The sequence below is a fragment of the Gambusia affinis genome, linkage group LG22 (genome assembly GCF_019740435.1).
Source record: "Gambusia affinis linkage group LG22, SWU_Gaff_1.0, whole genome shotgun sequence".
In the NCBI taxonomy this organism is placed as follows: domain Eukaryota; kingdom Metazoa; phylum Chordata; class Actinopteri; order Cyprinodontiformes; family Poeciliidae; genus Gambusia; species Gambusia affinis.
The window spans coordinates 16,180,801-16,206,797 of NC_057889.1; the positions used below are offsets into that span (position 1 = coordinate 16,180,801).

Sequence of the window (25,997 nt, forward strand, 5' to 3'; positions counted from 1 at the left end):
CTGGTGAAATCAATCAAAAAAGAAGAAAATAAAACATGCAGGCATTAAAGCCAACCGCGAGGAGGTAATTTGTTGCACAAAATGACAAATATTAAGGCACTCTTTTCTTAATGTCATGGTCCACTCAAGGAAACCTCGAATCCTCTGTAACACTTTATTTGAAGGGGTGCGCATAAGACTGGCATGACACTGTCATAAACATGACATAACACCTGACATGAGCATGAAGGAATCTTTATGAATGTTGTCATGAAGCGTCCCTTGGTAAAGAATGACACTTTTAATGCAAAGCTGACACTTTTAATTGAGTTCAACGTAGGTTTTAATGCAACTTTGAATAGAAAATGTAATTATTTGCCAAACAATGCTAGGTTGACACTTTTGACGCAGTGTTAATGCAACTATTAATGCAAATCTTCATTAAGTGTCATTATTTACTGAAAGACACTTCATGACAACAGTCGTAAACGTTCATGAAGACTCCTTCATGTTTATGACACTGTCATAAAGTCTTATGCACACCCCTTCCACCTCCTCATTGCTAACTTTGGTGAACATGCCGCCACATTTGCATGCTTCAAGAGAAGTCAGCCCTCATCAGCAAAAAAAAGAAAAAAGAAATAAAATCAAGGTGAGGTTCTTCTCCCCCTCGGGCGGAGCAGAGCCACCAGCTGCATGTTTCTCACTCACCGCCCTGCCTTGCATCATGCTCTGATGATAGCCACAACAAGAGACCTAACATTGGAGAGAGACGGTGGCGTGCTGCAAGGCTCCTGGCTGAAGCAAAAACTGCAAAAGTTTGCATCAGAAGTTTTTTTTTTAAAGAGTGGGTGTACCCACGCATGTTCAAATTGAAGGTTCCATAGAGATAACTGCAAATCACAAAACCGCAAGTTCGGTGATTTCCTCGAGCTAAATTTGCACTTTTTTCCCTAATGGAGCACACAGTCATTGATCACCGCCTTTATAGATCCGTCTGCAGTGAGTTATGATGAATGGAAGCGGCCCCCACCACCACCACCAGCCGGGAGAGAGAGAGGCTTTCCCGAGGCCCTGTCCATTAATGCATTATGAATGAGCCCTCGCGCATCTTTTGAGAGACATGTGAGGGCGCGTGTGAGACACCACAGACCAGTGCTTCCTGTCTTCCAGTAAGGATGCGCACATGACCCGGCCAAGCAGCGGACCACGTGACACGCGAGTCCAAACCAAAAAGCCACAATGCAGACTTCAAAGGCATGCGAAAAGACTTCTATTAGAAATAAAAGGAACCATATATCCTGATATTTTTTCAGTTCCTTTATTTTCCACACAGTTGCGCAAAGTTGCTTAACAGTTCAAAAGTTGCAAAGAAACACGCAACCCTGAGAATGAATCACAGAGACCGCGGAATCATCAGATTTTAGTCCTATGTTTTTCAGAGTCATGATGGATGTCCCTGATTTTTGGCTTCCAGTTTCGTATCAAAGTCTTGATTTCAAAGGTTTTCCACAGATATTAGACATAGAAGGGAAGGAGGGGGGTGGACAACAAAATATCCTGTGCTTTTCATCCACAGTACAGCAAAGTTACAGTGATGCTACGTTTGAAGTCTCAGCCAAGAACTCTAAAGCTGAGACCCGGCTGCACTTTGATGTTGCGTGTTGTGCAGGCACAGCCGGGACGAAAACTCACCTAATGCTGAGATAGTTGCAACGTGCCACATGATGAGTCTAATTATAGGAAAGAAAGAAAAAAAAGAAGAAGATATGCCAGGCTGGAGAGACAATTTTCTCCTTTAAAAGTTTTCCACACTGGGTTCCACCTTTTCAGTAACCGTTACCCAATTCTTTCCTAGGACCTACAGAGCTTTGCAAAATTATCTACAGCTATTTTTTTTTTAATTGTTTGTCACATTATAACCAAACACTTCTATGTTGTTTATAAGAATTTTATTACATGAAATGGCATGAAAGTATAGCTCTTGAAAAATAGCGTCAGCACTTTCAGATGAGATAGATGGACAGCATTAATCATCTGTCTGTCTTTAAGTATCGTGACAGATTCTCTGTTAGATTTAGTTCTGGAGTTTGACTTGGCTGCTTCACCAGATAAACACGCTCTTTTTTTTTGGTAGCTAATGTTGTGCTGAATGTTTAGGGATTTAATTTGTCTTTAATGTGAAGCTTTGTGCCAATTTCAAGTCTTTTGGACCTTTTGATAGTTTTCCTTCCAGGATTTTATTCATCTTTCAGTCAACAGTCTTCCTTGTTCCTGCTGAAGGAGCCCATTGGACAGTATGACGCTTGCCATGTGTTACCGTGGCGACGATCCGTTGATGGTGACGTGCAGTATCAGCTTTCCTGCGCACAAATCATTTGGTCTCCTCTGATCAAATGGATTTCTTCCTCATTTTTGTTGAGAACTTTAAATAGGACATCTAATTATCTTACTTAACTTTTTTTAATGGCTTTCTCTTTGCCATTCCTCTATAAATGCCAAATCTCAGCAGTTGCCCCATAAGCAGACTCTTCTTCATAAATTGGTGAATCTCTAAGGCTCCTCCGGTGTTTCTGCCAATCCCTTCTCCGCTTCTCTAAAGAAGTGCTCTTCTCTCCTGACCTGTCAGTTTTCGGCATAAGCCGTGTCTTTCTGGGTTTTTCTGTTGTGCCATGCTCTCAATCTCTTTCAATGGTGGATTGAGCAGTCCTCGGCGAGAAGTCCAGAGCTCGGGATGGCATTTAAAAAAAAAAACAACCTAAAGTGGTTAAAAAAATTCTCCACGAATGTAACCCTGAATACTGTCGTGCGAGCTACACTTTTCAGATTGGCATTTGTAAAAGAAAAAAAATCACCCCACCCTCTTTTCTTTCTGCTCTACGCATATTCACTTCTTTATTTTCGTTGATCACATGAATACATTTTAAGCTTGCACAAAAATAAAGCATGCCAGACAGACAGACTCGCCAAAATGTGAAACCGAGAGAAAGCACCGGACTGTGACCTTCCTTCACTTGGTAAAGCCTCGGTTGCGCGCAAGCCCGGTTTTAAAGCAACAGACGTGGCGTACACACAAATACATTATCACACACCTGTGCACACGCCTACACACATGTAAAGCTGCTCTCAGAGAGCGGGACTTACAATGGAAACTGTGAGTCATGAGCAGTCCTTTGGTATTCGGAACCTAAATTATTGTGGCAGTGAGTCACAACGGGGGCTTCCTGTGTGTTCACTTCTGTGCCTGAACGTGTGAGCACCGGAGGCAAACTCAAACTCAGCCTGTAATCTCTACTGTACATGCATGCATACATGCAACAGCCCCGCATGCACCTATAAGCAGCCTGTTCGGTGGGCCGCTTATAGGTGCATTCGGTCACGTATGCTGCAAATAGCAGCACAGAGGGGACTTTTTTTTGTAATTTGCATTTTTATTTCTTGCTTACTTGACATCTTTGAAGATTGTTCCTGTTCTCACCTTTCACATCTCAGATCATGTCCTTGGTGCACGAAGCTCTGTCTTTGCAGATTGTAAACATAATGGGGTTGACATGTCAACATGACTATGGTTAGCAATCACACAATTTCCAGAGAGATAATGGGGGCTTTTAACATTCCTGTTGCACCAACAAGGTTTTACAAACACACACACATAGATGAGTGTGTACGCAGAGGGCATAATGACCTGAGATGTGTTATGTGGTAGCAGTGGTTTGATAAGCAGGACCCCTTGATGAAAGTGAATGCATTGTGCTTCCTTGTCACGCTCTGCTTCGTTCCAGTGCTATCACACGACTTTTGGCAGCCGACTAGCAGTCATGGTAATGAGCTCGCCGCAAGAACTTAAAGATAGCATTTACAGAGCAGTCGCCACCCATGCATACGGCAGTTTGTGGAGGCCAGAAGAAAAAAGCTGGAGCATTCTGCGGGAGGGCTGGAGCTGCTGTGGAGCTCGCGTCGCGGCTGGCCACTTTGAGCAATCACGGAAAATTATGTGGACGCCAAGAAACATCCGCCCCGAGACCAAAGTTTAAAATTGTCGAGGCGTCGCGATTGCCGGTTGTCAATCTGAAGCGTTAAGTTAGTTAGGATCCAAATTGATATGAAAAAAAGAAGAAGAAGAAAAAAAAGTCTGTGGGAGTGATTATGAGACAGGAAGGTGGGAGGACTTGAAACTGAAACTTGCCCAAATGGAATCAGATGCATGCTCAGTCAACCGCTATCGGCCTACTGCTGTCTGCCTGTGAGCGCCTGACCTTTTGTGGCGAGCAGAGGGATGTGGAAATTCTTCATTAAGAGGTTTTAAGCGCACATGAACACAAACATCCAGCAGCAAAGAGTCAAATGCAAACCATAATCCGCTCTTTGTTGTGCCACAGTGGTGGATGACTGGCTTTCTAATAGGCTTCCTAACATTTGAGAGAGAAAGAAAGGGTAAAAACAGAACATTTTGACTTTCCTCCACTTCAGGCAGGCAAGCCAGGAGGAATGAAGCGGCTGACTGCCTCAGATGACTCATCCCCATTGATGAGCTTAACAGCCATCAATTCCTCACAGGGGAACAGGGCCCGCCATCCCACCCGCTCGCTTCTCCCCCACCCCCTTCACGCTGCACTTTTTTTTTTCTTTTTCTTTTGCCTGGGGTACGCTTCCTCTACTCTTGCGCTGTCCCAGTAGAAGGCCTGGAGCTTAAATTAAAGCTCTGGCAGGAGGCCATGAGAGAGAGAAGCAGGGAGCAGGCGGCAGGCGTTCATCCCCCGGGATTCTCCCGTCACAATCACTGTAACAGAGATAGTGCACAGACTCAGCTTAACTGTGGTTGAGCTGAGGTTCCTTCACGGTTAAAAAAAAAGGGGAGGGGGAGAGGTGGAGGCTGTGAAAAGAAAACTAAGCTTAATTTTTTATTAGTTGCTGCCTTTTCCACGGTGAAGGCAGTTTTATGCAGAGGCGGCTGCTGTACACATAAGTTTGAGCTCAGGTTAAGAGTCGCGCTACTTCGGCATATTTTTACTCGAGCAGAAATAAAAAGTAGCCGTCCAAGAAATTGTTCTAGTTAAAAAGTAGTTGGTAAAAAACAACAACAAACAAACAAACAAACAAAAACTCAAGTACTGAGTAAAGTCAGATTTAAGATTTTTTAAATTTCATCAGACAGACAAACATATAAAGTTATGAAATTCTTGTATTTTAAAGACTAAAATGGGGGAGAAAAATGTATAACTTAATGTAACTCACGTAGTTTCAAAATAACTTAAAGATTTTACTCAAGTAAGGGTGACGATACTTCAAAATATCGTCATATCTCACCTTTTACACTCAAGTGAGAGTAAAAAGTACTATAAAAGTTATTTTTTTCCCCAAACATCACTCAAGTAAAGGTAACCGGATAAATGCAACAAGTTGCTACCCACCTCTGGTTTTATGTCTGACTCTGGCAAACATGAGGACTTCTGGAGAGCGGCTTTATGCTCAGTGGGAACAAAGACAATATCAGATAGTTACGATAACAGAAGACCTTTTGGAAGGAGTAAAGCGAAGGCTTTCGAACTTGTGAACACTGGGCCAATTGTCAAGCATGGTGGTGGCAGCAGCATCATGGGGATGATCTGTGTCACTGCTAGTAGTTCTGGTGTGTTTATACACAGCAGATGAAATGATGACAACTACCTCGAAACTCCTCAACTTTTATTTATATGGTTATTTGCTTATTTGTTTATTTCAAACAGACAAAAAGCAAAAACAAGAAAAAATGTAAAATTAAAACCAATTTACATGCCCAATTGCCATGCAATTTTTTTGTACTATCTGTTTGGGGGAAAAAAGGCAGGTAGAAGAGACAAGTCTTATTATTTCCTGCCCTTCTACAAACATTTAAATCTCCAAACACCATCAACTTAAATTATTCCCACATTGTATGACACTTAAAATCTCACATTCTCTTCCTTAAATGTACAATTATTATTATTTTTATTTTTTTTACAACAGTTTGGAACTCGCTCCAGCAGTCACTGGAACTGGAATTTGCTACAAGCTATTAACCGAAATGATGTTCAGGGTCTGCGTGTGTAAAAATCTAACTCAATTATGCTTTGAGTTCATGAGAGAAAATCTACAATATACTCACTTTTTTCTTTTCTTAATTTATTTATTATTTTTTTTTTACAACTTTTATTACAACTATCATTTAAGTTGTAAGTTTTATCACTCTTCCAACCTGGGAAAATGAAGAATTCAAACAAATGAATAAAAGCCCCAAATTTCTATGGCATCAGTGACTGCCAAAAGCTCATTTCCAACTGACTTGTGTCCCTTTATATAGAATAAATCAGTTGAAATAAAATAAGAAAAAAACCCAGCTTCCATCATGTCTACTAGCTGTGATCAGGTTTAGCTGCTAAAAGAGAAATCAGCTTCTTGCGCCAACAACCTCCAGTTAACGGCTGCAGGATATTTACAGTTTTCATCCCCCTCTGAAACGTTTTTGTAACGTGCTTCCAGAGTAAGATGTTACTGCCGTCCCAGGAGACTGCCTTTTTTGTTCGCAATGTAATTTCCTTGGCAGTTATTACAGCTGGAGTCACAGGGGGTCAACCCGACATATTGTTCTGCTTGTCGAAAGCCTCCTGTTCTTATTCGTTATGATGTAGCGGCACACACTGCAGAGCGACGGCGGCACGCCGGCTTAAACTGCTTCCCTCACGGTCAATTTTGCAGAGGAACATCTGCAACAGGCGGACGACCTGTGCCGTCGCCGTGCCGCGTCTGATAAAGAACCCCAACCCCACCTGCGCCGCAGGGGTCGTTTTTCAGGAGAATGATGCCATTAGGTACAAAATGTGCTCATCTGTGTCTGGAAGCCTTTGTGGCTTTTTAAAACGGCACCTTAAAATGCCCCGGCCTTTCATTGCTCTAATTATGTTCCTGAGGAACATGATCGCTTTAATTGTCATCTGTTGCAGCAGTGGCGTGCCTCTTGGAGTCGTAGCTGCTGCTGTGATGCCTTTTATCGGGTATCATTGCCAAGAAGAAGCGTGCCTCTCGAGCACTCTTGTTATTTTTCCGAAAGCAGCTTAGCTTTTAAATGACACACAGAGGTCCTTTGACAATAATGGATGTTTTATTTATTTATTTATTTATTTCAAATTGGCTTACAATTAAAAATAAATGTGAAATTATGGTGTGTTTTTGGTGCAGAAAATCCCCACTGAATTTTTGAGGTGGACAGATTTGCCGTTGTTTTCTCAATAACCTTTTGCATAATCACAGCACCTTACCTTATATTTGTTCAAAATTCTTAACAAAATGTACACATGATCTAAATCAAACAGAAAATCGACAGTCATCCCCACTGCTGAGAACGTAGCAAATTATTCATTGCAGTCGTTGTAGTCTGCGACCTTTATTTTGAAAGGTAAAAGTTGAACCAAGGTTTTGCAGTTGTTGCACAGGCGCAGAAAGAAAAAGTATTTCAAGGTGACCAGGTTCAGACTGAAGCAGGTCACATGAAATCAAGTATATATGACCAGATTACAACTAATTATTTTTTGATTGCAATGCGTGTATGTAAACTGGTGGAATGATGGGGGTGTGCCAAGTAAAACGTTGCCCAAGGTGCCAACTTGTGGGATTTGCTAATTGTGGATTGTCTTTATACTCGCAAGTGATATGTATAGAAGAAGGGCAACACAGCATCCATTCTTCGTGCAGCTGGAGAGAAAGGCTGGGACTTCCTCTGGCATCTAATAAAAAAAATGTAAAGAAAAAAACCATGAAAACTTTGAAAAACGGCATAATGACGCTTAAAAAACTTTTTAAAACCCTGTTAAACTTTAATGAATGTAGAATAGAGCTGTGAAGGAGACCTTCTTTGATTCTTTCACTCTGCATGTCTACGTTCCCATTAAAAATATATATTTTATTTTATATTTCCAAGAGACGGAGAGAAGTAACAGCTTGCATTGTCGAGATCGTTCCTATTCGTGTTACGAGGCGCTCCTTTGCAGGTCACATCCCAGCAGGAAGTGGATAGAATTTGCCAAGGCTGCAATAATTGCATCACGCTCCTGTTATTTGCATCTGCACGTGCGTGATTCTTTTTTTTTTTTTTTTTTGGAGAGCGTGCGCACGGGAAGCGTAACGACATTTGAGGGGGAAACCGTTATCAAATGAAAACAGAACGTGCATCTCGGGGATGGGGAACATCTTTGAGTTGTGCTTTTCGGTCTTCTCGTGAACGCGCCACTTCTCTTGGACGAGGCAATCGGACGACCCCGGATGGGGATGGCGGGTGATTACGTTCAGAAATCCAAAGGGGTTGCTTGTATTTCACTGCACGCAGCAGTAAACACACAATCAGACACACACCTGTGAGGTCAGCGTGAAAAACATAGCTCCAGTCAGCAGAAAAAAGGCGACGCTTGAAGCGCCGCACTGAGAAACCGTCTGATGAGCTGTTCTCATCCTCGGCTCCTATCGCTTCATCTGTGCTCTACTTGTGGAGGTGTGGCACTCGAGGGGCTGCCCTCCTCGGAGGAAGAAAAACCATGAAAGATAGAGTCAGAGATGATATCTCAAAGGTATGATGCACACAACTGCTCCTCCTAAAACAACCATTTGCAACCTCTTATTGTAAGCCCCCCCGCCCCCAAAAAAACAACGTGTCACACTGGTGAACTAACTGAAAGCAGACTTTGTCGGTCTGGCGAAAGGTCGATCTAAGGGTTATCTGAGCAGCCATTTTGTTTTTGTTTTTTAAGGCCTTAGAAGGAAGTAGAAAGAAAACCGAAAGAAGGGCACTTTTTTTTAAGCAAACAGTTGAAGGAACAAAGGGTACGAATGCTGATTATTGGAACAATGACCAAGGGAGTCCAATTAACTGGATGTGCTGCAGCAGTGTAAAATGGCTGGAGGTGGGGCAGAAACTCCGTGGAAACTAGAAAAGTCAAGAAGAACATGATAGACAAGTAAATAATGACTTAACCTGACTGAGTGTTATCACAAGAAACACAAGACAAAAAGCAACTCGAGAACACCCCAAAATGTCAATTTAGCTCAACTGATTTTATTTGTTTTTGAGTTGTAGATTACAATACAACACACTACAATCATAACGGCTGCACTACGGCTTTTTTTCCCCTCATTGCTAAACAGAGTTTAAAATCTTGTTTAGACTTTATCGTGATGCCAAGTCATATTGAAATTGTTCTCAGACTGGCAGGATGTTGAACCAACGGAAGGGCTCAGCCAGCCGTTTTATCAACTTTCTCTTCACTTCCCTGCCTCTGTCACAGACTTAGCTTCCAGTTTGCGTCTGCTGTGCAGCAGGACCGTTTGTCCTGTACAGTGACGCAAGAAGAACCTCCTTTTTACAAGGATATCACTTCTACAGGTTTCGCTTTTATGTTTCACGGTTTAACATTTGCTCCATGCGAAAACATTGGAAATAATGTATACAACGAGGACGGCATGAAGAAGCTGTAATTCACTTCAGAAGATTGAAGTGGCAGTAATCCGACAATAATTGTGCAGGGATAGAGTTGCGTGACTGCGCCGTGATGCGTGGCATTGTAATAGTGAAGTGAATCATGATTTTTATTTATTTTTTTCTTTCTAAGGAGGCATAAATTGTACCTTTTTGGCACAAAGTGTTCTTTTCCCTGGAGATTAGAGCACGGGGGTGCCTTAAGTGTAATTTCCTGCGCATGCACGCGTGTGTTTGTGTTTATTGCTCGTGGGTCCTGTGTGATATTCTCTGGAAGACAGAGGCAGGTTGCCATGGCAGCAGCTTGAATGTTGCATGAATTGCAGTGATGTTCGAGTGTGTATGAACTTGCGTATGCGTTCTCGCGCGGAGGCCAGGCCGGGACAGCATGTCCTCGTCTTGCCATCTCTCGTCATTGAAGGTATAGCGAAGGCGCTGAGCAGACCCGTTTTCAATCGACTGTCTGTAATGGGAATGAATGTCCCCCTCGGTGTGAAAGAAAAGCAGAGGCATTGGGCACAAACGCCACCTGCACAGACGTCGTATTTCATCTGTGAAAGTCTTTCAGTTACAGTCTTTCTGCTTCATTCATGCTTTTGTTTCTCCAGAAACAGCCTGGAGATGAAAATCGTTGCGCGTCGCCACTAATAAGAGGTGTGTAACACAGAACGGCGAGAATGTGTTGACAGTGCATTACATGCTAAAAGGGCGGTATTGATTAAATAAGTACTAGCTCTCTGGTGAAGTAGAATGAAAAGATTACAGCATGCAAATCTAAATATTTCTAAAAATGTCTTGTGCTTTTTATTTAAATGTATTTATTTAAAACATGTTTTTAAAAACAAGAAAATAGGCAGAGAAAACATGTGCATACACAACTTAGGACAAAATAATTTGTACTACTAGTTTTCTGTTTGAAAAGGAGTAGGAGGAAGTGAGCACTTATTAAATCCTACCTCAATGTAATAAAATATATTACTTACCGACTCAATCATTATCAGAAGAATTGTAACTAAAACCATGTTGTAATATTCATGTGCATGTTCAATATGCTGCGCTATAAATATCAAATAAATGATATTACATAGACAAAATGGCTACAAACTGACTCAAAACAAGACAACGAGAAAAACAACGAATAATAATAACAGTAATGACGGTAATAGTAACGATGACAATTGTAAGCACATTCATGTGTTAGAACGGTCCAGTCAAAGTTCAAGTCTAAACCCAATTAAAAAGCCGTTTCATCAGACTGAGACTGGCACATCCAGCGAGAAAACCGGACAAAAAGCATGTACAAAGGTCGACGATGTTTAAAGAAGAATGAACTTTTCTACTTTTTGAGCTCCATTCATTGGCGAGCCCGATATAATTTGTCTGCATGCTCCAGCTCGTGTCGAGTTATTAACTGAAATGTGCCCAGTAACAACCAGAGCAAAAAAGATCAAAGTAACATTGCTCCACAACCCCACATGACCGGAGCACTCTGATTTGCGTCTCTATTTTAGCCACTTCTCTGCACGCAGATTGCTTCACCAGTCCTATAGTTTGTTCAGTTTTCTTTTCTTTTTTGTTATTTTATGCGTTTCCCCAGAAAAGACGTCCTGCACTCATTCAGTCGTCACAGTTATATCGTCTATGGAACGTGTTTTTATAACTTTAGCATAAACCACAAGAACTTCACCTAAGAGCCTCTCGTGGTCTGACCTTAGGGTGAGCATGCTGGTATGTCCATTCTTTAAATGTCTGGCAACTATCTCAAACGTTTTCCACATTTTAAAAAAATGTCAAAAAAGAAAAAAAAATTCTTTCTGTGGAGTGATGGACTACTTGGAAATGACCTTCAATCCCCAAATTGATGAGCAGATAGAGCTATTTATCTGCAATAATTCTTGCAATTATCCACAACGCCACAAACCATTTGCCACACGTTCGGTTTGGAGCCTCTGGGGCCCTCTGTGGTCTGAGACTGTATACTTATCCAGCTGTTAAAAATCTAGCTTTTGCTTTGTTAACTGTTTCTTAATGTCACTGCTTTATTTTACCCCGCAAAAGGGATTACATCTCTTGTAAAGACGCGTAAAAAAAAAACAACCAAAAAAACAAATTCACTTTGTAGTGTGAATAATCCTAACTTTATTTTGACTTCATTTATTCCATTATGAAAACCCACCAGCCAACTTCTACCCAATGCGACAGAAGTTATTCTCTCCTACAACATTTTACAAACTGGTATTCATCCCAGGCCCTCGAGTGATTTTTCTTTTTTCTTTTTATAACATTTTTCAAAAATCTCAATACGCCAGATATAATCTACACGTTTACATTTGTGACAGTAGGACAGAAAAGATCTGGCTCACCTCACAACCTACCATATGGCATGCAGGTTGCATAAAATGGTTGTCATGGAGACTTGGTGATTCCTGGATGCCACTCTTTGCTGCAGTTTTCTGTCCTGAGGGGCTCGCGGGCCAGCCGAGCGATAGATTCATATTTTCATCTGGGGGCCATATCAAAACTCTGAATGTTCTTAAAGGGCCGGTTGTGCCAGAACGCATTGATAAAAACCAATTCAGCCATTAAGTTGTCAATAAATAGCTGTTCCTCCAAGATTTTGTGTTTGTTTTTGTGTTTTTGTCTTTTGCAATCAAAATAACAGATTTTTGTGGTGCCAATTTAGAAATGTTTGTAAGGAATTTTTAAATTTGCTCTGTAATGTAAACGAATGTCTGATGTTAAATGTGGTTTTTATTGAGCGCCGTATCAATTGCAAACTATGACTTGACAACCAATAAGGCTGAGGTAGCAGTCAGTTACAAAATCATGGTTTTTGACCAATTCTGAGAAAATGTTCAGTAAAATAATAATAATAAAAAAAACAATTGTGGAGATTTGTTGACTTTGTGTGAATTTTGAAGATTTGTGAAAAACTGGAGCAACCTATTGATGTAATTGGGAGTGTAGAGGGCCACATGAAAATTTACAGGTGGCCAGGTTTGGCCCCTGGGCCTTGAGTTTGTCACAAGCGCTCTAGGGAGTTCTGGGTTTTCCTCTGGGTCTCCGGATTGGGTGTCTTGTATGTTTCTGTGTTGAAGTAAGGAGATTTCTTCAGATAAATTAATTTATGCTGATTGTTGGAGGTTTTAAAAAACTTGGCATTGTGATATTACAAAAAGAACAAAAACAAAAACCACGGGATTGCATTTCAATTCAGTTTATATCAATTCAAAAACTCTTTATTAATCCAATAAGGAAATTGAATGTTGTTGTTATTTACTGTGTCAAAAAAAGGTGTTGTATTTAGCTTAAGTTTTGTTCACTCATTCTTTTTTTTTTTTCTTTTTTTATCAGTGGCCCAATTTAACTGAACACAGAATTCATTGTCTGCACTCCCAACGCCTCTGCTAAAACCGAATCCCCTAATGTGTATTTGTACTTTTCCACCACATATTTGCAGATTGAGCATCTATGTGGTGACAAAATAATCCAAAAAGATTACTTCCAGGCTGCCAAGGTTTGCAGAAACATCAGCATAAACTGGAAGCACCGCCATAAAAGCTGGGGAGAACATGTGGTTAACATCAGGCCACTCTTCCTCTCACAGCATAATGCTGCATTTCTTTGGTAGACCAGAAAATGAAGTCTGTTTTTTTTTTTTTTGCTTAATCAAAAATGCACTGCCAGATCTAAGACTGATGAAATGTGGATACATTCTGTTTGAAATCATACTTTAGCCAAATCCAAACCCAGAACTGCTGTATGAGTCAGGGGCTAAATCAATTTATATAAACATATTAAAAGTCAGAAAAATCAATTTCTAACTTGAAAAATAGGACATGGAAATATGCTAAAAAATAAGAACAAAACAAAACAAAACATAAAGCACCTCCAGCTGCAGATACGCATTAGGTGGGAAATCTTTGCCACACATATGTTAAAGGAAGTGGCTGCATTTCTAAATGCTTAATTTATTTATTGAACTGTGACTGAAATTTGGTGCTATAATAATCTAAAGCAGCATTTAAGATACATGGTTAAAAGCTATGACTGTAGAATATTACATTGTAACCATTATGAGTTTTGTTATTACAGTTGCAGAGATAGTAACGCTACAAAGTATCTGCAACGCTCTAGTGACTACTGCTGATCTTTTCTTGTACTTTTAAGATCCTTCCGCTTGCTAATGATGTGTTTAAAAGTTTAACACCCAGTCCCACTAATGGATCTAATCCTGCAGAAGGGAAGAAAGAAAAAGGCAATCCAACGCAGCTTTTCTTTGCTGTAGGCCATCTGTAGAGCGGCTAACGCTGTGTGATTTCACTTCAAGAGCCATAATACACGACTATTATTAACCTCTCTGCTTCTGAGCGAGTGAGTCACCCTGTCCGGTGACGGGGCTGCCACAATCCCTCACTCAGCTGTCTGACTTCACCGAGCGAGCGATCCAAACCAGTGACGCCAATGCCGTCTCCATCTCGAGCCAAGATCCTTCCTCTCCAAGCTAAAGCCTTCATGACCTCACTCACAAACAAGCCGCTAACACTTCCTGCAAGCCTCCGGGAGGAAAATGGGAACGTGTAGCCGCTAAGAGCTACTTCGCGGGCACATGCACATCCTGAATTTATCACAACAGGACATATTTATTTCACTTTGTCTGATGAGGGCAGCAGATTTACTGTTTTGAATGAGGTTGGCGGGTTAAGCGAAGGCCAGTGGAAGTGGCATTGTTTGTTTAACCCACTCAAGGGTCCCCTTGGGTTTTACTCTTGCTGCTGACAGCATATGTTTTACAGCCGCGAGTCTTTTGGGGTATGTCTCTTCCAGATTTGAAGGATTATACATTCCTTTGCTAAATATCTTAAAATGTTTTGCCCATTCCTCAGCAAAAGAAGCTCATACTCAGTCCAGGCGGGCAGGTTGTTTTCAGGAAACTGTTGTGGATTTTCAGTTTGTTTTAGATCAGAACTTCGACTGGACCTGAACCCATGACCATCCTTGGATGTGGACCCATCTGACTGAACATTTAGGTTCACTGCCTTGCATGAACGTGTACCTCCATCTCAGTCTCAAGTCTTTGGCAGTTTTTACAGTGTTTGTCCTATGATTGGCATTGTCTATCTTGTCATCAATCCTAACCAGCTTCTCTGTTCCTACAGAAAATAACATTGCCACAGCATGATGGTCCCACTACCATGCTTACATGAAGATTTTATTTGAACCTGATTTTATTTGTCAATAAATTTATTTATTAATTTTTTTCTCCTACACCAACCTCTAAGTCTTTCATAGAACAGCTAAATCCATACGATCTTAAAACTACAGACCCATGAACACAATTATGCTTTTAGTATTTATGCAACTTCTAAAGATAACGAGTTAGACTGGATTTCATTTAGGGATACCAGAGAAAATGAAGTAAATACATTTTTGAAACAATGTGTCCTTTTCCTTCCCCTTAGCAATTATGCGTCACTTTGTGTTGTTTTTTTCACATAAAACAAACAAAAATAATAATAATAATAATAATAATAATAATAATAATAATAATAATAATAATAATAAAACTTTGTTTTTGGGTATAACATCACACAACACGAAAAAGTTGAAGTAGCAGCAGGAATACTTTTACGAGGTCCAGAAGCCTATTTTGCGCAGTCTTATCTGAGATGAGCTGGAATGAGCATCAAAGTGTTTTTCCTTTGGTGTTTCATAAAATGTGGGACGTTTTATCGCTTCTCACCCGAACGAACGCCCGTTAATAGTTTAAACGTGTCGCATTACAAAGAGTCATGGAATGCATTCAGTCATTAGCAAGAACGTTTTCATTAGCGGTGCATTGAGTAAGCCATGCAGCTGTGAGCAACCTACCGTTTTTCTTATGGCAATTGTTGAGCAACAAGTACATCAACACTTCTTTGGGAATTCTAAAACAAACAAATGCCAAAACCTCTGATATTTTCCGATGTGACCACTCGTGCAGTCATTGACTGCTGTACGCTATGTTTGCCTTGTTCCAGGGTTTTGTCTAAAGCCATTCACTTCAACAAAGATGTTTGGTTTCGTCATTGTTCAGCAGCTATCGCTTTTATCCCCATCTGCAAACATTGCTCCCATTGTTCCTCGTTTTCCACAAAAGTCTTTCTTTAATATTCTTTGGTATCGCCTTTACCTCTTTTTTTTTTTCTTCTGTCTTTTGCCCAACTGCCTTTCTCGCACTGTATCCCCTCACTGAATGTTATGACTTACTTTTTCTCATTGGAAGTTACCTAAAGGGATTGGCTGTGACGGCACTAAATGATTCTGGCTGATATCAGGGAGGGATGCAGGAAGGGAGGGCGGGAAAGCTGCGTTGCTATGTAACAGCGGGGAAATTGGCCACTGGCTGAATGTAAAATTGGAGTCAACTGACTCTCATCTGAAGTAGTTTTTTTGTTGTTGTTGATTGCAACCAGCAAGATGAAGCTGTACTTGGAAACAAAACTGATATTGACCTCTGGGCAGTTTTCCTACAATTTTTGAGTGAGACAGACCAGGGAATCGGGGAGACTACCCCGTCCATGTTGACCTTTCTTTGAAGAGGAATCCCGTTCCAGTGGCACACAGAGTTTTAACAGGCGGTGTTCGGTGTGTCTAGAGACTTGATAAGCCTCGATGGGATATTCTATAGTGCTGGTCTTCGTCACAACCAGAGAATCACGGAATGAGAGCAAGAGGAACCTTTAGGGATTATTATTTTCAAATCGCGCACAGCTGTGGTTTAGGCTTAGCAGAATCCTTATTTTGGGTCATAGCCATGGCCAAATGCAGATGTTCAGCGGCATTAGACAGACATGCACCATGCTGGACGAGGATCCAGCTGGTTCCACGCTAGACTAACGTTTCCACGGCTGAGAACCGCGTTCCCATTCTTCTTCTCTGCAGAATTTGTGAAGTGAAAGTGAAGCTACTGTAAAAGTAGAGAGCTGTTCCGGCATTGTAACAAAGAACAAAGTGGGTGGCTCACTGAGATTGTATCTCGGAACATGCATGCACATACACTTGAAGAGCTTGTGGGTGCAGCCACATTCAGCAACTGTGAGACACTGTTTTGAGATGAGAGGCTTCTATGTGAAAAAAACAAAAAAAAGAGAGAAAAATTATGCATTTCCATGCTGCGGGGGTTTATCTGGGCAGGGAGAGGGAGAGAGAAATGAAGGCAGGGACCAGTGCATGAGTGCAAGCAGACGAATACGGGTTAAATCAAACACTTCTGTCAGTGTCTCGGGGTCCAGCTGCAGTCATTCCTCTGGCCGCCCTGGATTCCTACGCGGAATTGCACAATCCTTCTGTCATACCTTGCGGTAATCTAGGATGAACAAGCGGGGGAATCATAAGCCTCCAATATTCTGTTCTTTGCCAGATGTTAATGCCGTCTTAGAAAAAATTACATTTGTGAGTGATCTTTCAGACCACAGCATGGCTGCATTACCGATCAAGGATTTTATTTTGAGGGTAAACAAAGGGTCAGCATCATGTTTGGGAAACAACCATCCATCCATAAGCACCAGATAGGCACCAGATGGATTTTGTCGTCTGTTGCAGTTTCTCAAAGTAAAACAAAAAGAAAAAACAACAACACTTAAAATAGATATAGTCTGTACGCAATTAATTAGTTCTATGTAAATAAATAGAAAATATCGGATTTATTGAATTCTCTACCCTTGCTCATTGTCTGCTCAAATGTCATTGACAAAGCAGCCAAGTATGTATCCATGTTTTTTTTTTTGTTTTTTTTATGATCCTATATTTAAAATACAGTTAAAAAATTATATTTCTTTTGTTTTAATGTTTTGCTCTGTGTGATACTTTTGACATGTAAGAATATTTTTCCAGCTGGATTACAAGAATAGTTTTGATAATGGGAAACTAAAATCCAATTTCACTTTACGTTATTTTTTTTTTCTTCTATGAATTACATACAACTGAATAAATATCCTTTATTTTGCTTGGAGAAAAGTACAAAGCCATTGTAAATGTTGCCACGGTGTGTGTGTGGTGGTATTCTGAGGGTGGGGAGGATTTCCTCCCCACTCCCCTGTGCTTCTGCTTAAGTGGCATTTCAGGGGGAAACACATTTGTAACGCTGCATGTACAGTAGCTATACTCTGTTCCACCAACGCTGCATTTAGATTCCTGGGGGTGTAGCCACGGTACACGGCTCTCACATGACCTCACTGCAGGCTGAAAGCCAATAGGATTTCGTTATGAGCATGACGTTGGAGGCGGGTTAGCTAGCTTATGCATATGTGCGTGCTCGCGCGCGCGCATGTGCATTCAAACCTTCCTTTTCTCCCCCCTCCTTCGCGCTGGGCAGGAACGCAGCTCTCTCTCTCTCTCTCTCTGTGTGTACAGGCGCAGTGTGTGCAGCTTCGCTCTGCACTGAATGAACTAGATTCCCGGCCACGTAAGAAGCACAGCGGTACCACGGGAGAGAGGATGTCCTGCTGAATCAAGGGATTGGCCTGGGAAAGTCGGCCGTCCCTTCCTTCCTTCCACAAGCTTTGCAGCGGCATTCACAGGCGACAGACGGCACATTTCTTCTACTGGATAAGTTCAAGCGGAGGATAGAGAGCGCCGACCCGAGCAACACAAAGAGCTTCAGCAGTCTCTCCGGATGGGGCTCTCTCCTTATGACAATCACCGTGCATGGATGTGATCTCTGGGAACAAGGCCGTGCACTGACCTGGTACTCGTTAGCCCATCAAGCTAACTAGTTAGCTCTGCACCTGCTAGCAAAACCCTGATGAATTTTAGCAGCTATTATTAGCTCAGAAACTTGCTTAATTTGTTTGGCTTGTGCATTCCTTAAATGCGACTGCAAGCCGCGTAAAAATATATTGTTTCCGTTTTACGAAACGTCTCTTAGAATTTCACCGGCGAGATAAGCTAGCGGACCGTTGACTTGGCAGCCTTCATTCATTTTTAAAAGCTAACTTTTGGTAGCCTTTGTTGCAGCTTTTTGTCTTGCATCCACGTTAATGAAACTGCACCTCGTTGTTGAAGGCTTTCAGAGAGCTATGGCCTTACAGTCAGGTATTTAACACAGACTTCATTCCATGAATGTATAACAAAGGGGAGCAAATGAGCTGTGGACAAATTAAACCCTTTTTGAGTATAGTTTCTCGCCGGTTGACCTAAAACCAAAGCACGGTACTTTAAATTCACATTATTTTTGGATTATTTTTCTATTACCCTTACATATATATATATACGTGATATATTTTAAAGTATCGTGCGAGCTCGAGGTGCCCTAACCAAGGAAGGAGAACAAGGAGAAAACTTCTTTTTTTGTGTGCGTGTGTGGAGATTTCGCACTTATTCCTCATGAACATACAGAGGTCAAATCCAATCAACATTTCACGTTATGGGAGATCGCGACACAAATCGCACGATTTTGAAGAATTGTCTTGCCTAAGGACTACAGAGTCGAACCAGAGTTTCAGTCCGAACCTCGGTTCCCCCAGCCCGCCGGAGACCCCGGACTCCTCGCACTGCATCTCCCGCATCGGGGACTACCTTTTGTTGGAGCCGCTGGAAGGAGACCACGTTTTCAGAGCCGCCCACCTGCACAGCGGGGACGAGCTCATATGTAAGGTGAGCAGCACAGACCTTCACGTTCCCCCCAAATAATCGGCCTACACTTTTATTTTATTTTTCTACTCACTTCATTCAAAAAGTCGTCTGTTAAATATTGCATTGCTGCCGGTGCTGAGAATGTCGAGCACAAACATGCAGATTTGTGGGGGTTTTATTGTTGCAGGATGCATGTTGCATCAAAACCTGCCACCTCAACTTTTTTTTTTATATTATTTTAATTATTGCTTGCATTGTAAATAGAGAGCTGGCAGCCCAGCCTGGTGGAAAAAGTGAATGGAGTGAGCTGTGTGGTTTGGATTGCATGATGTAACGTTGACAAAGGACTGAGTAACCACGTACACACACACACACACACACTCCTGTTAGTGCCATTCTGGCTTACCCGTGGCTTCTCCCTTTCACAGCACAATGCTGTAATCAGTATACCTCCGAATGGATGTTTGGCATGCGAGTGTTGCCATGTGCTGCACAAAATTCTCAGGAGAACTGAATGTTTAATGAGCTGATGAGTTTGGAGGAATATACCGCCCTTGAAGGCAGAGATGCACCAATCACATGACATGCGCGCACACATACACACACACAAACACAAAAAAAAATGGATCCAGATGAGTTTTCCTGATCTCTGCATCTCTTTTTGCAGGTTTAATGAACTTTTCGTTCCCTGACCCCTGTTTGCTCCATCCGGTGACCCCTTCCCCCCCACTCTCCCTCCCCTTGTGACTATAAAATTACACAGTTCCTCAGCTTGTTTATGGCACATATCGACTGTTGCATATTACTGATAACCACGGCAGCAGCTCTTGTCCCTTTGCAGCATTTATCTCCTGAGTCGTCCTCGTCTGGGATGATTAATAGAAACAATGGCGACGTTCACCCTTGGACCCATAAAGCATAACACATACAGCAACCTGCCCCTTCTGACTTGTGATAATGTTTTCTCTGCCATGAGAAATGAGTGACCTTTGGCACTGGTTATGAGGTAACAGCTGTTTATCCTGCTCCGCTTGGTGCCGACCTCGATGCGGCAGCAATCAATCCCCCCCTCACTTCCAGGATTGTTTTTTTTTTTTTGTCGAGCTCGAAGGGCGGGCACCGTCGTAAGACCTGCAGGGTGCGCTTTGTATTGAGTTGCAAACAGAGGAGCCTTCTCACCTGAACTGGTTGTGCTGAAAGTCAATTGGGGTTGCTATGGAAACAAACAAGACACTGCAACCTGGGGCTGCAGGATAATACCGTGCACTGTTGTGATGCTTTGTTCAGCCCGTACCTTTAGCACACACAAAAAAGAAGCAAGTCAGATCTCCCTTTTTGTGTTTTGGTTTTTAAAGTTGGAACAAATCTCTGCTGACAAATCAAACTTTCCTGTCGCGTTTGCAGGTTTTCGACATTGGCCGGTACCAGGAGTCACTGGCGGCCTACTTTGCCCTGGGCCAGCATGAGCACATCAACCAGATCCTGGAGATTTTGCTCGGCGAGACGCGAGCCTACGTGTTCTTCGACAGGAGCCACGGCGACATGCACTCCTTCGTCCGCACCTGCAAGAAGCTGCGGGAAGACGAGGCTGCCCGGCTCTTCTATCAGATAGCCTCGGCCGTGGCACATTGCCATGACAACGGACTGGTCCTCCGTGACCTCAAGCTGAGGAAGTTTGTCTTCAAGAACGAGGACAGGTAAGCGCGCGGCTCCTCTCTCTCTTCCTCTCTCTATATATCTCTCTCCCTTTGCTTCACATGCTGAGAATACAGTGTTATGTCACATCTTGGCTCAAACAGCGGTTGGTGGAAGCTGAGTCAGAACAAGAGTGGCATGGCTCTCCTGAACACATCTGCCCCAGATTTTTCTGAGCGTGTGGTTTTATTGGTGGAAATGTCTCACCCACTGCGTATAAATAAATGAAACGCATGCGAGTGAGTGAGCTGGCAATCATTAGCCAAACTGGAAGGCCAGCACCAGCGCTGGGTTGAACAGCACGGTCCAATAAGGTGCCAGGACAAGCTTTTTGGATGGCAGATGATCAATCTAGTCGAGTCCCCAGACTACTGTAGCGATAAGCTGAACCTGACAGAGTACAGGTTCAGGAGTACAGATGCTGACACCTGCTGGCAGCAGTCGCTAACTGCAAAACATGGCATCTGTTGCTACTGCAACCCCAGAGCAAGATTGACTTTTGTCTTTTCATGTTTATTTTGTTTTTTTAAACATATATATATATATATATATATATATATATATATATATATATATATATATATATATATAGAAGTACAAATGTCGACTCCCAATCAGATGCTTCGCACTTCCTTGGCTGTTAGGTTATTGCTTTTTAGCTGCTCTGCTTGTTGCCATTTGAGTGTGGGGTGTCATTTATTTGGCACGTCCTGTGGAAACTAGAAGCTGAGCTGCTTCACATACTTAGTGCAGGTCCAGTGACCGCCGGTGGTCCTGGACAGAGGCATGCATCGCATTTAAAGAGGTTGGTGGCGAGCGGTTTTTTACAAGCCATCTCTCTGAGATATATATATATATACATATGTATGTATATATATATATATATATCTATATATGTATATGTATGTATGTATATATATATATATATATGTATTTTGACCAAATCACAAAATCTGTTTTTATTTTGTTACAAAGATACAAACAATACTTTTTAAAATATCGGAAATTAATTGTAGTATAGGATTGTTGGGTATATTACTCTTTTGCTTTTCTGCACTCAACACGGTAAACACAAGTAGTCCTGACACGTTAACAGACCTTACTGAACAATAAATTGTCCCTGACGTTATTGCAACAAACGATGATATTGTTGTTTTGAAACCATTTGAGTGGTATGATGGTAATGGCACAACAATGCAAGAACGCATTCTCATTGATGAACATTTGAATCCATAACTGGAAGATGTTTTAAATATCCAGAATACATAAAACAACAAATAAAATCAGCTATGAAGTCTATGTAAACAAAATTGTCCTTCTAAAGAAAAAAAAAAGGCGGACTAGTTGAGACCAAAGCACCAGACTGCTTTGGGAGGTAGAGAGAAAAGCGAAAACGATCAATCACGCAAATGGAAAATATTGAGTCTGTCTGAATTTGTCGTGCAATTAATTGATTTATTGCGACAGGCCTAAACGCAAGTTGTAAGATGATGCAAGTTTGAGTAGAACCTCCCACCTTGAGACTTAATTTCCATACAAACCCTGACTAAGAATGTTGCCCTTTAGAAAAGTTTTTGTCGGAGGCAAGTGAGAGGCGCAGCAGCTCCGGTTCAGCCGAACAGCGTGCCGTCTGAAACCACAGGCGGGTGAGGGGCAGCGCTGCGTTGCTCCGGGCTCCACGTGTGATTAAGCTCCAATATGTTCCAATGAATAATGTGGTTTTAATCTCGCCTATTGTGCATTTAAGCCTTTTGAAAGCGCAGTAATAATTATTCCTGTTCCGAAAATGAGCAAGGAGCAATTCAATTAAACATGCTTCTAAATACCATCGAAGAGGAATGAGTGTCTGGCTCAGGGAAACAGAGCAAATATCAGCATTTGAAAGCTGTGCTCTGTAGCATAATGATGGGGGTTTGTTATTATGCTGTGGTTACATGTTTTTGCAAACTTTTATTCTTTCATTTTCTTCTTTTTTTTTAAATTCAGTTGCTTTGATATAAAACAAATTGATATTTTTTCGTGTGAAAGTGTCTTAGCTTATTTTCTAGCAGCTGATCCTTTATAAGTCAAAGACTCATTGTGTGTTTTTTTGCCTCTCCTTTGGTTCCAGAAACCTTGTTAAACTGGAGAGCCTCGAGGACTCTTACATCCTTGCTGGTCTTGACGATTCGCTGTCGGACAAACACGGCTGCCCGGCCTACGTCAGCCCGGAGATCCTCAACGCCAACGGCAGCTACTCGGGCAAGGCAGCCGACGTCTGGAGTCTGGGCGTCATGCTCTACACCATCCTCGTGGGGCGCTACCCTTTCCACGACGTCGAGCCGGGATCGCTGTTCAGCAAAATCCGCCGGGGCCACTTCAACATCCCCGAGACGCTGACGCCGAAGGCCAAGTGCCTGATCCGCTCCATACTGCGCCGGGAGCCGGCGGAGCGCCTCACCTCCCGGGAGATCCTGGAGCACCCATGGTTTGCCTCCTCCGGAGTGCTGGGGGGGTTCCAGGCGCACGGCAGAGGGGAGAGGGAGCAGGAGCAAATGGTGCCTGAGGTGAACATGGAGGAGGAGCTGGAGCTCTTTAGCTGAACCTCCCCACCGACGGAGAAGCACAAAACGAAGAACACCACCACGGGTCGGCTCGCCACGGTATCAACAGAGCTCCACTTCTCCCCCCTGCACCCCTTTCCTCAAAAAAAAAAAAAAAAAAAAGAACAGTAGTGTAGAGATAAATAGATGAATTTGTCACTCATAATAAAGGTGTTTCCGTCGTGTTTTCCTTTTCCACCACTTCATGGAAAACCTTGAGCCTGGCATGACAAATGGCATCTATACACCATCTGGCGACGCGCTCGCCCCCGTTGGGGATGTTGCTGCCAGACATGCAAGTTGCAAACAATGTAGCAATTTTATTTTATTTTCTTGCGTGTTTTGGTTTAATGTGGTGCTCTTACGAAGTTGATGCATTCACCTTTTTTTTTCTTTTTTTTTGACACTTAAGCGCATGAAGGGACATATGAAGACTGTAAACCAAGGGCAACCATACTAAACGGACTGCAGCACCACATTTTTTTTTCTTACAAATTTAGCTTTTTTCTTTCTTTTTTTTGCTTTTTGCGTCGCCATGGCTGCAGCCGGTAATAGAGCAGCGCCGCAGACCCCAAGTTAGAAAGGGCAACCCCACGTTCTGTTGCTAAGCCGATACAACTGACTTGGGACCACTGGGAAACAGAGCATCTTCGTCTCTTTGTCATCATTGCATAAGAAAAAAAATGTCTGACCTCAGCTTTTGTTTTTCTTTTTTGTTTTCTTTGTATCTCAATGCTGACAATTCTGACAGTCACTAAACTCCTTGGTGGCCTTTTTTTTCTTTCAGTCACATCTCTTAAGCTTCTACCATGCTTTCATTTTCTTTACACTGTCATTTATTGCTTTTGTTTCTTAAGCTCTTCTAATCTGCTTTAATATCTTTCCTTAAACTCTTTTTTTATCCATTTTCTGTGTGATCCCAACATGGCATAAAGCACTTGGTGCGTTAGGTTAACGGACACTTCCACCTTCTTGAAATTAGCTTCCTTTTTTTTATTATTTTTTTTTTTATTTAAATTTCAGTTGTAGAAGCGATGACTTTTATTTAAATTGTAACAGCTATTAAAATATATATAAATGAATATAAATATATATTTAAAAACTACATAGCAGGGTATTTCTTTACCAAGATATTCCTTTTTTTTTTTTTACCCCCCCCCCCCCCCCATGTATGACGTAGGCAATATTTTGACACAAGACAGGTGTGAAGTGAAAACGCGTCTGTCTGAAGTTTAAAAAAAAAAAAACACCATCTATGCCAGTATTTCTGTACCCCCAACAGGCCATGCCACCCAGTCTCCCTGATTTCTTTTGGAGGAATAAAAAAAAAAAAAAACCAACAACCTAGATATGGGATATCCAGTAGTGGTATTGCTATTCCATAATCACTCCATGACCTCATGTTAGTTTTTTCCTACTGCCTGTGTAGGTTCTGTGAAAGGATCATGCTCAGATTGGGTAGCAGTGGACATGTTTCGTCGTATCTCAATGTTACTTGAATTTGTGTTTTTTAACCTAGTCAGTGGCATGTGCTCCATGAATGCTATAGCCTGCCTAGTGAGGGGTTACGGGTGGGTTGGGGTTTGGAGGATGGCTTTTTTTTTGGGGGGGTATTTTGACAGAAAAAAAATCTCGATTGAGTTGCTTTCCGGTTTAAAATACGGCTATAACTTTTATTGTTTCTGTAGACTGAGCTACCTTTTTATTTAAGTTGGTGCTGGTTTGGTGCTAAGGTTTAGTTTTTTTATTCCTTTTTTTTTTTTTTCCTGTTTTGTTCCTTGGCGGGTGGGGTAGTGCATGGTGGGATATCTGCCTCAGATGTTCAGATTGTATTGTAACAGATTCTGGTGTTTTGTCCAAATTTATTCAGTAAATAAATTGTGAAATGATATTTGACTATTGTTGTTTTTCTGGAACATAGAAATGATTTTTAATCTGGAAGGCCGCTCCCGAGCAAAAATAAAAACGTTGCTGAGTTACAAAATATGTCTGATGGGAGATGTAGAAGACTTAAAAAAACATGGGAGTACTGTGGGGGGTTCTCCAGGAGTATGGGGTACTGGGCCCTTTCATACGGGCTGTCAGGTCCCTGTTTGACCGGTGTCAGAGTCTGTGGACATGCAAGAGGACTTAATATGGGAAATTTGGGTGGACTGAATACAGGGACATGGGAGAGGAATTATGGTAAATATGGAAGGACTGAATACAGCGACATCCAGGAGGACCTAATGTGAGAAATATGGGTGGACTTTACATGGGAAAATTTGAGAGGATTTAACATATTTCCTCATGTTAAATCCCCCCCAAATTTCCCCATGGAGTGCATGACATTTCAGAGGATTCCTTGATGATCCCAAATTTCCCCATGTTAAATGCGCTAAAATTTCCCATGCTAAATCCTCCCAAATTTGGGTTAGCCCCCCAGGATTTTTCAAAGTTGGCCATTTTTTGCTCCCCTATGGCAAGATTTAGAGCCGGACCCTAATTAGAAAGATAGCATGGACGGTCTCCACCAACAGAGCACCAACAAAACTGCTTAGTACTCAGCTTTAAGTACTAAGAAAACAAGAAAAGATTCAGTCCACCCATACAGCCCAGAAAATGCTCCATAAAGTCCTGCCCCCGCTCCCTCACACACTCACAAT

At 41.9% G+C, this 25,997-nt stretch overlaps 1 protein-coding gene across 2 annotated transcripts; it reads left to right on the forward strand.

The window, feature by feature from the left end:
• The first annotated feature begins 8,072 nt into the window (after positions 1–8,072).
• Positions 8,073–25,243, forward strand: trib2 (tribbles pseudokinase 2). Of its 2 annotated transcripts, XM_044106087.1 has the most exons (4): positions 8,073–8,555; positions 17,855–19,096; positions 20,480–20,772; positions 22,881–25,243. In XM_044106087.1, the coding sequence occupies exons 2-4, from the start codon at positions 18,827–18,829 to the stop codon at positions 23,350–23,352; spliced, it is 1,035 nt and encodes a 344-aa protein (XP_043962022.1). In that variant the 5' UTR covers positions 8,073–8,555; positions 17,855–18,826; the 3' UTR covers positions 23,353–25,243. The 2 variants fall into 2 exon arrangements, with proteins under 2 accessions (XP_043962022.1, XP_043962021.1); XM_044106086.1 differs by lacking the exon at positions 8,073–8,555 and having other exon boundaries at positions 17,768–19,096.
• The last annotated feature ends 754 nt before the right edge of the window (positions 25,244–25,997 follow it).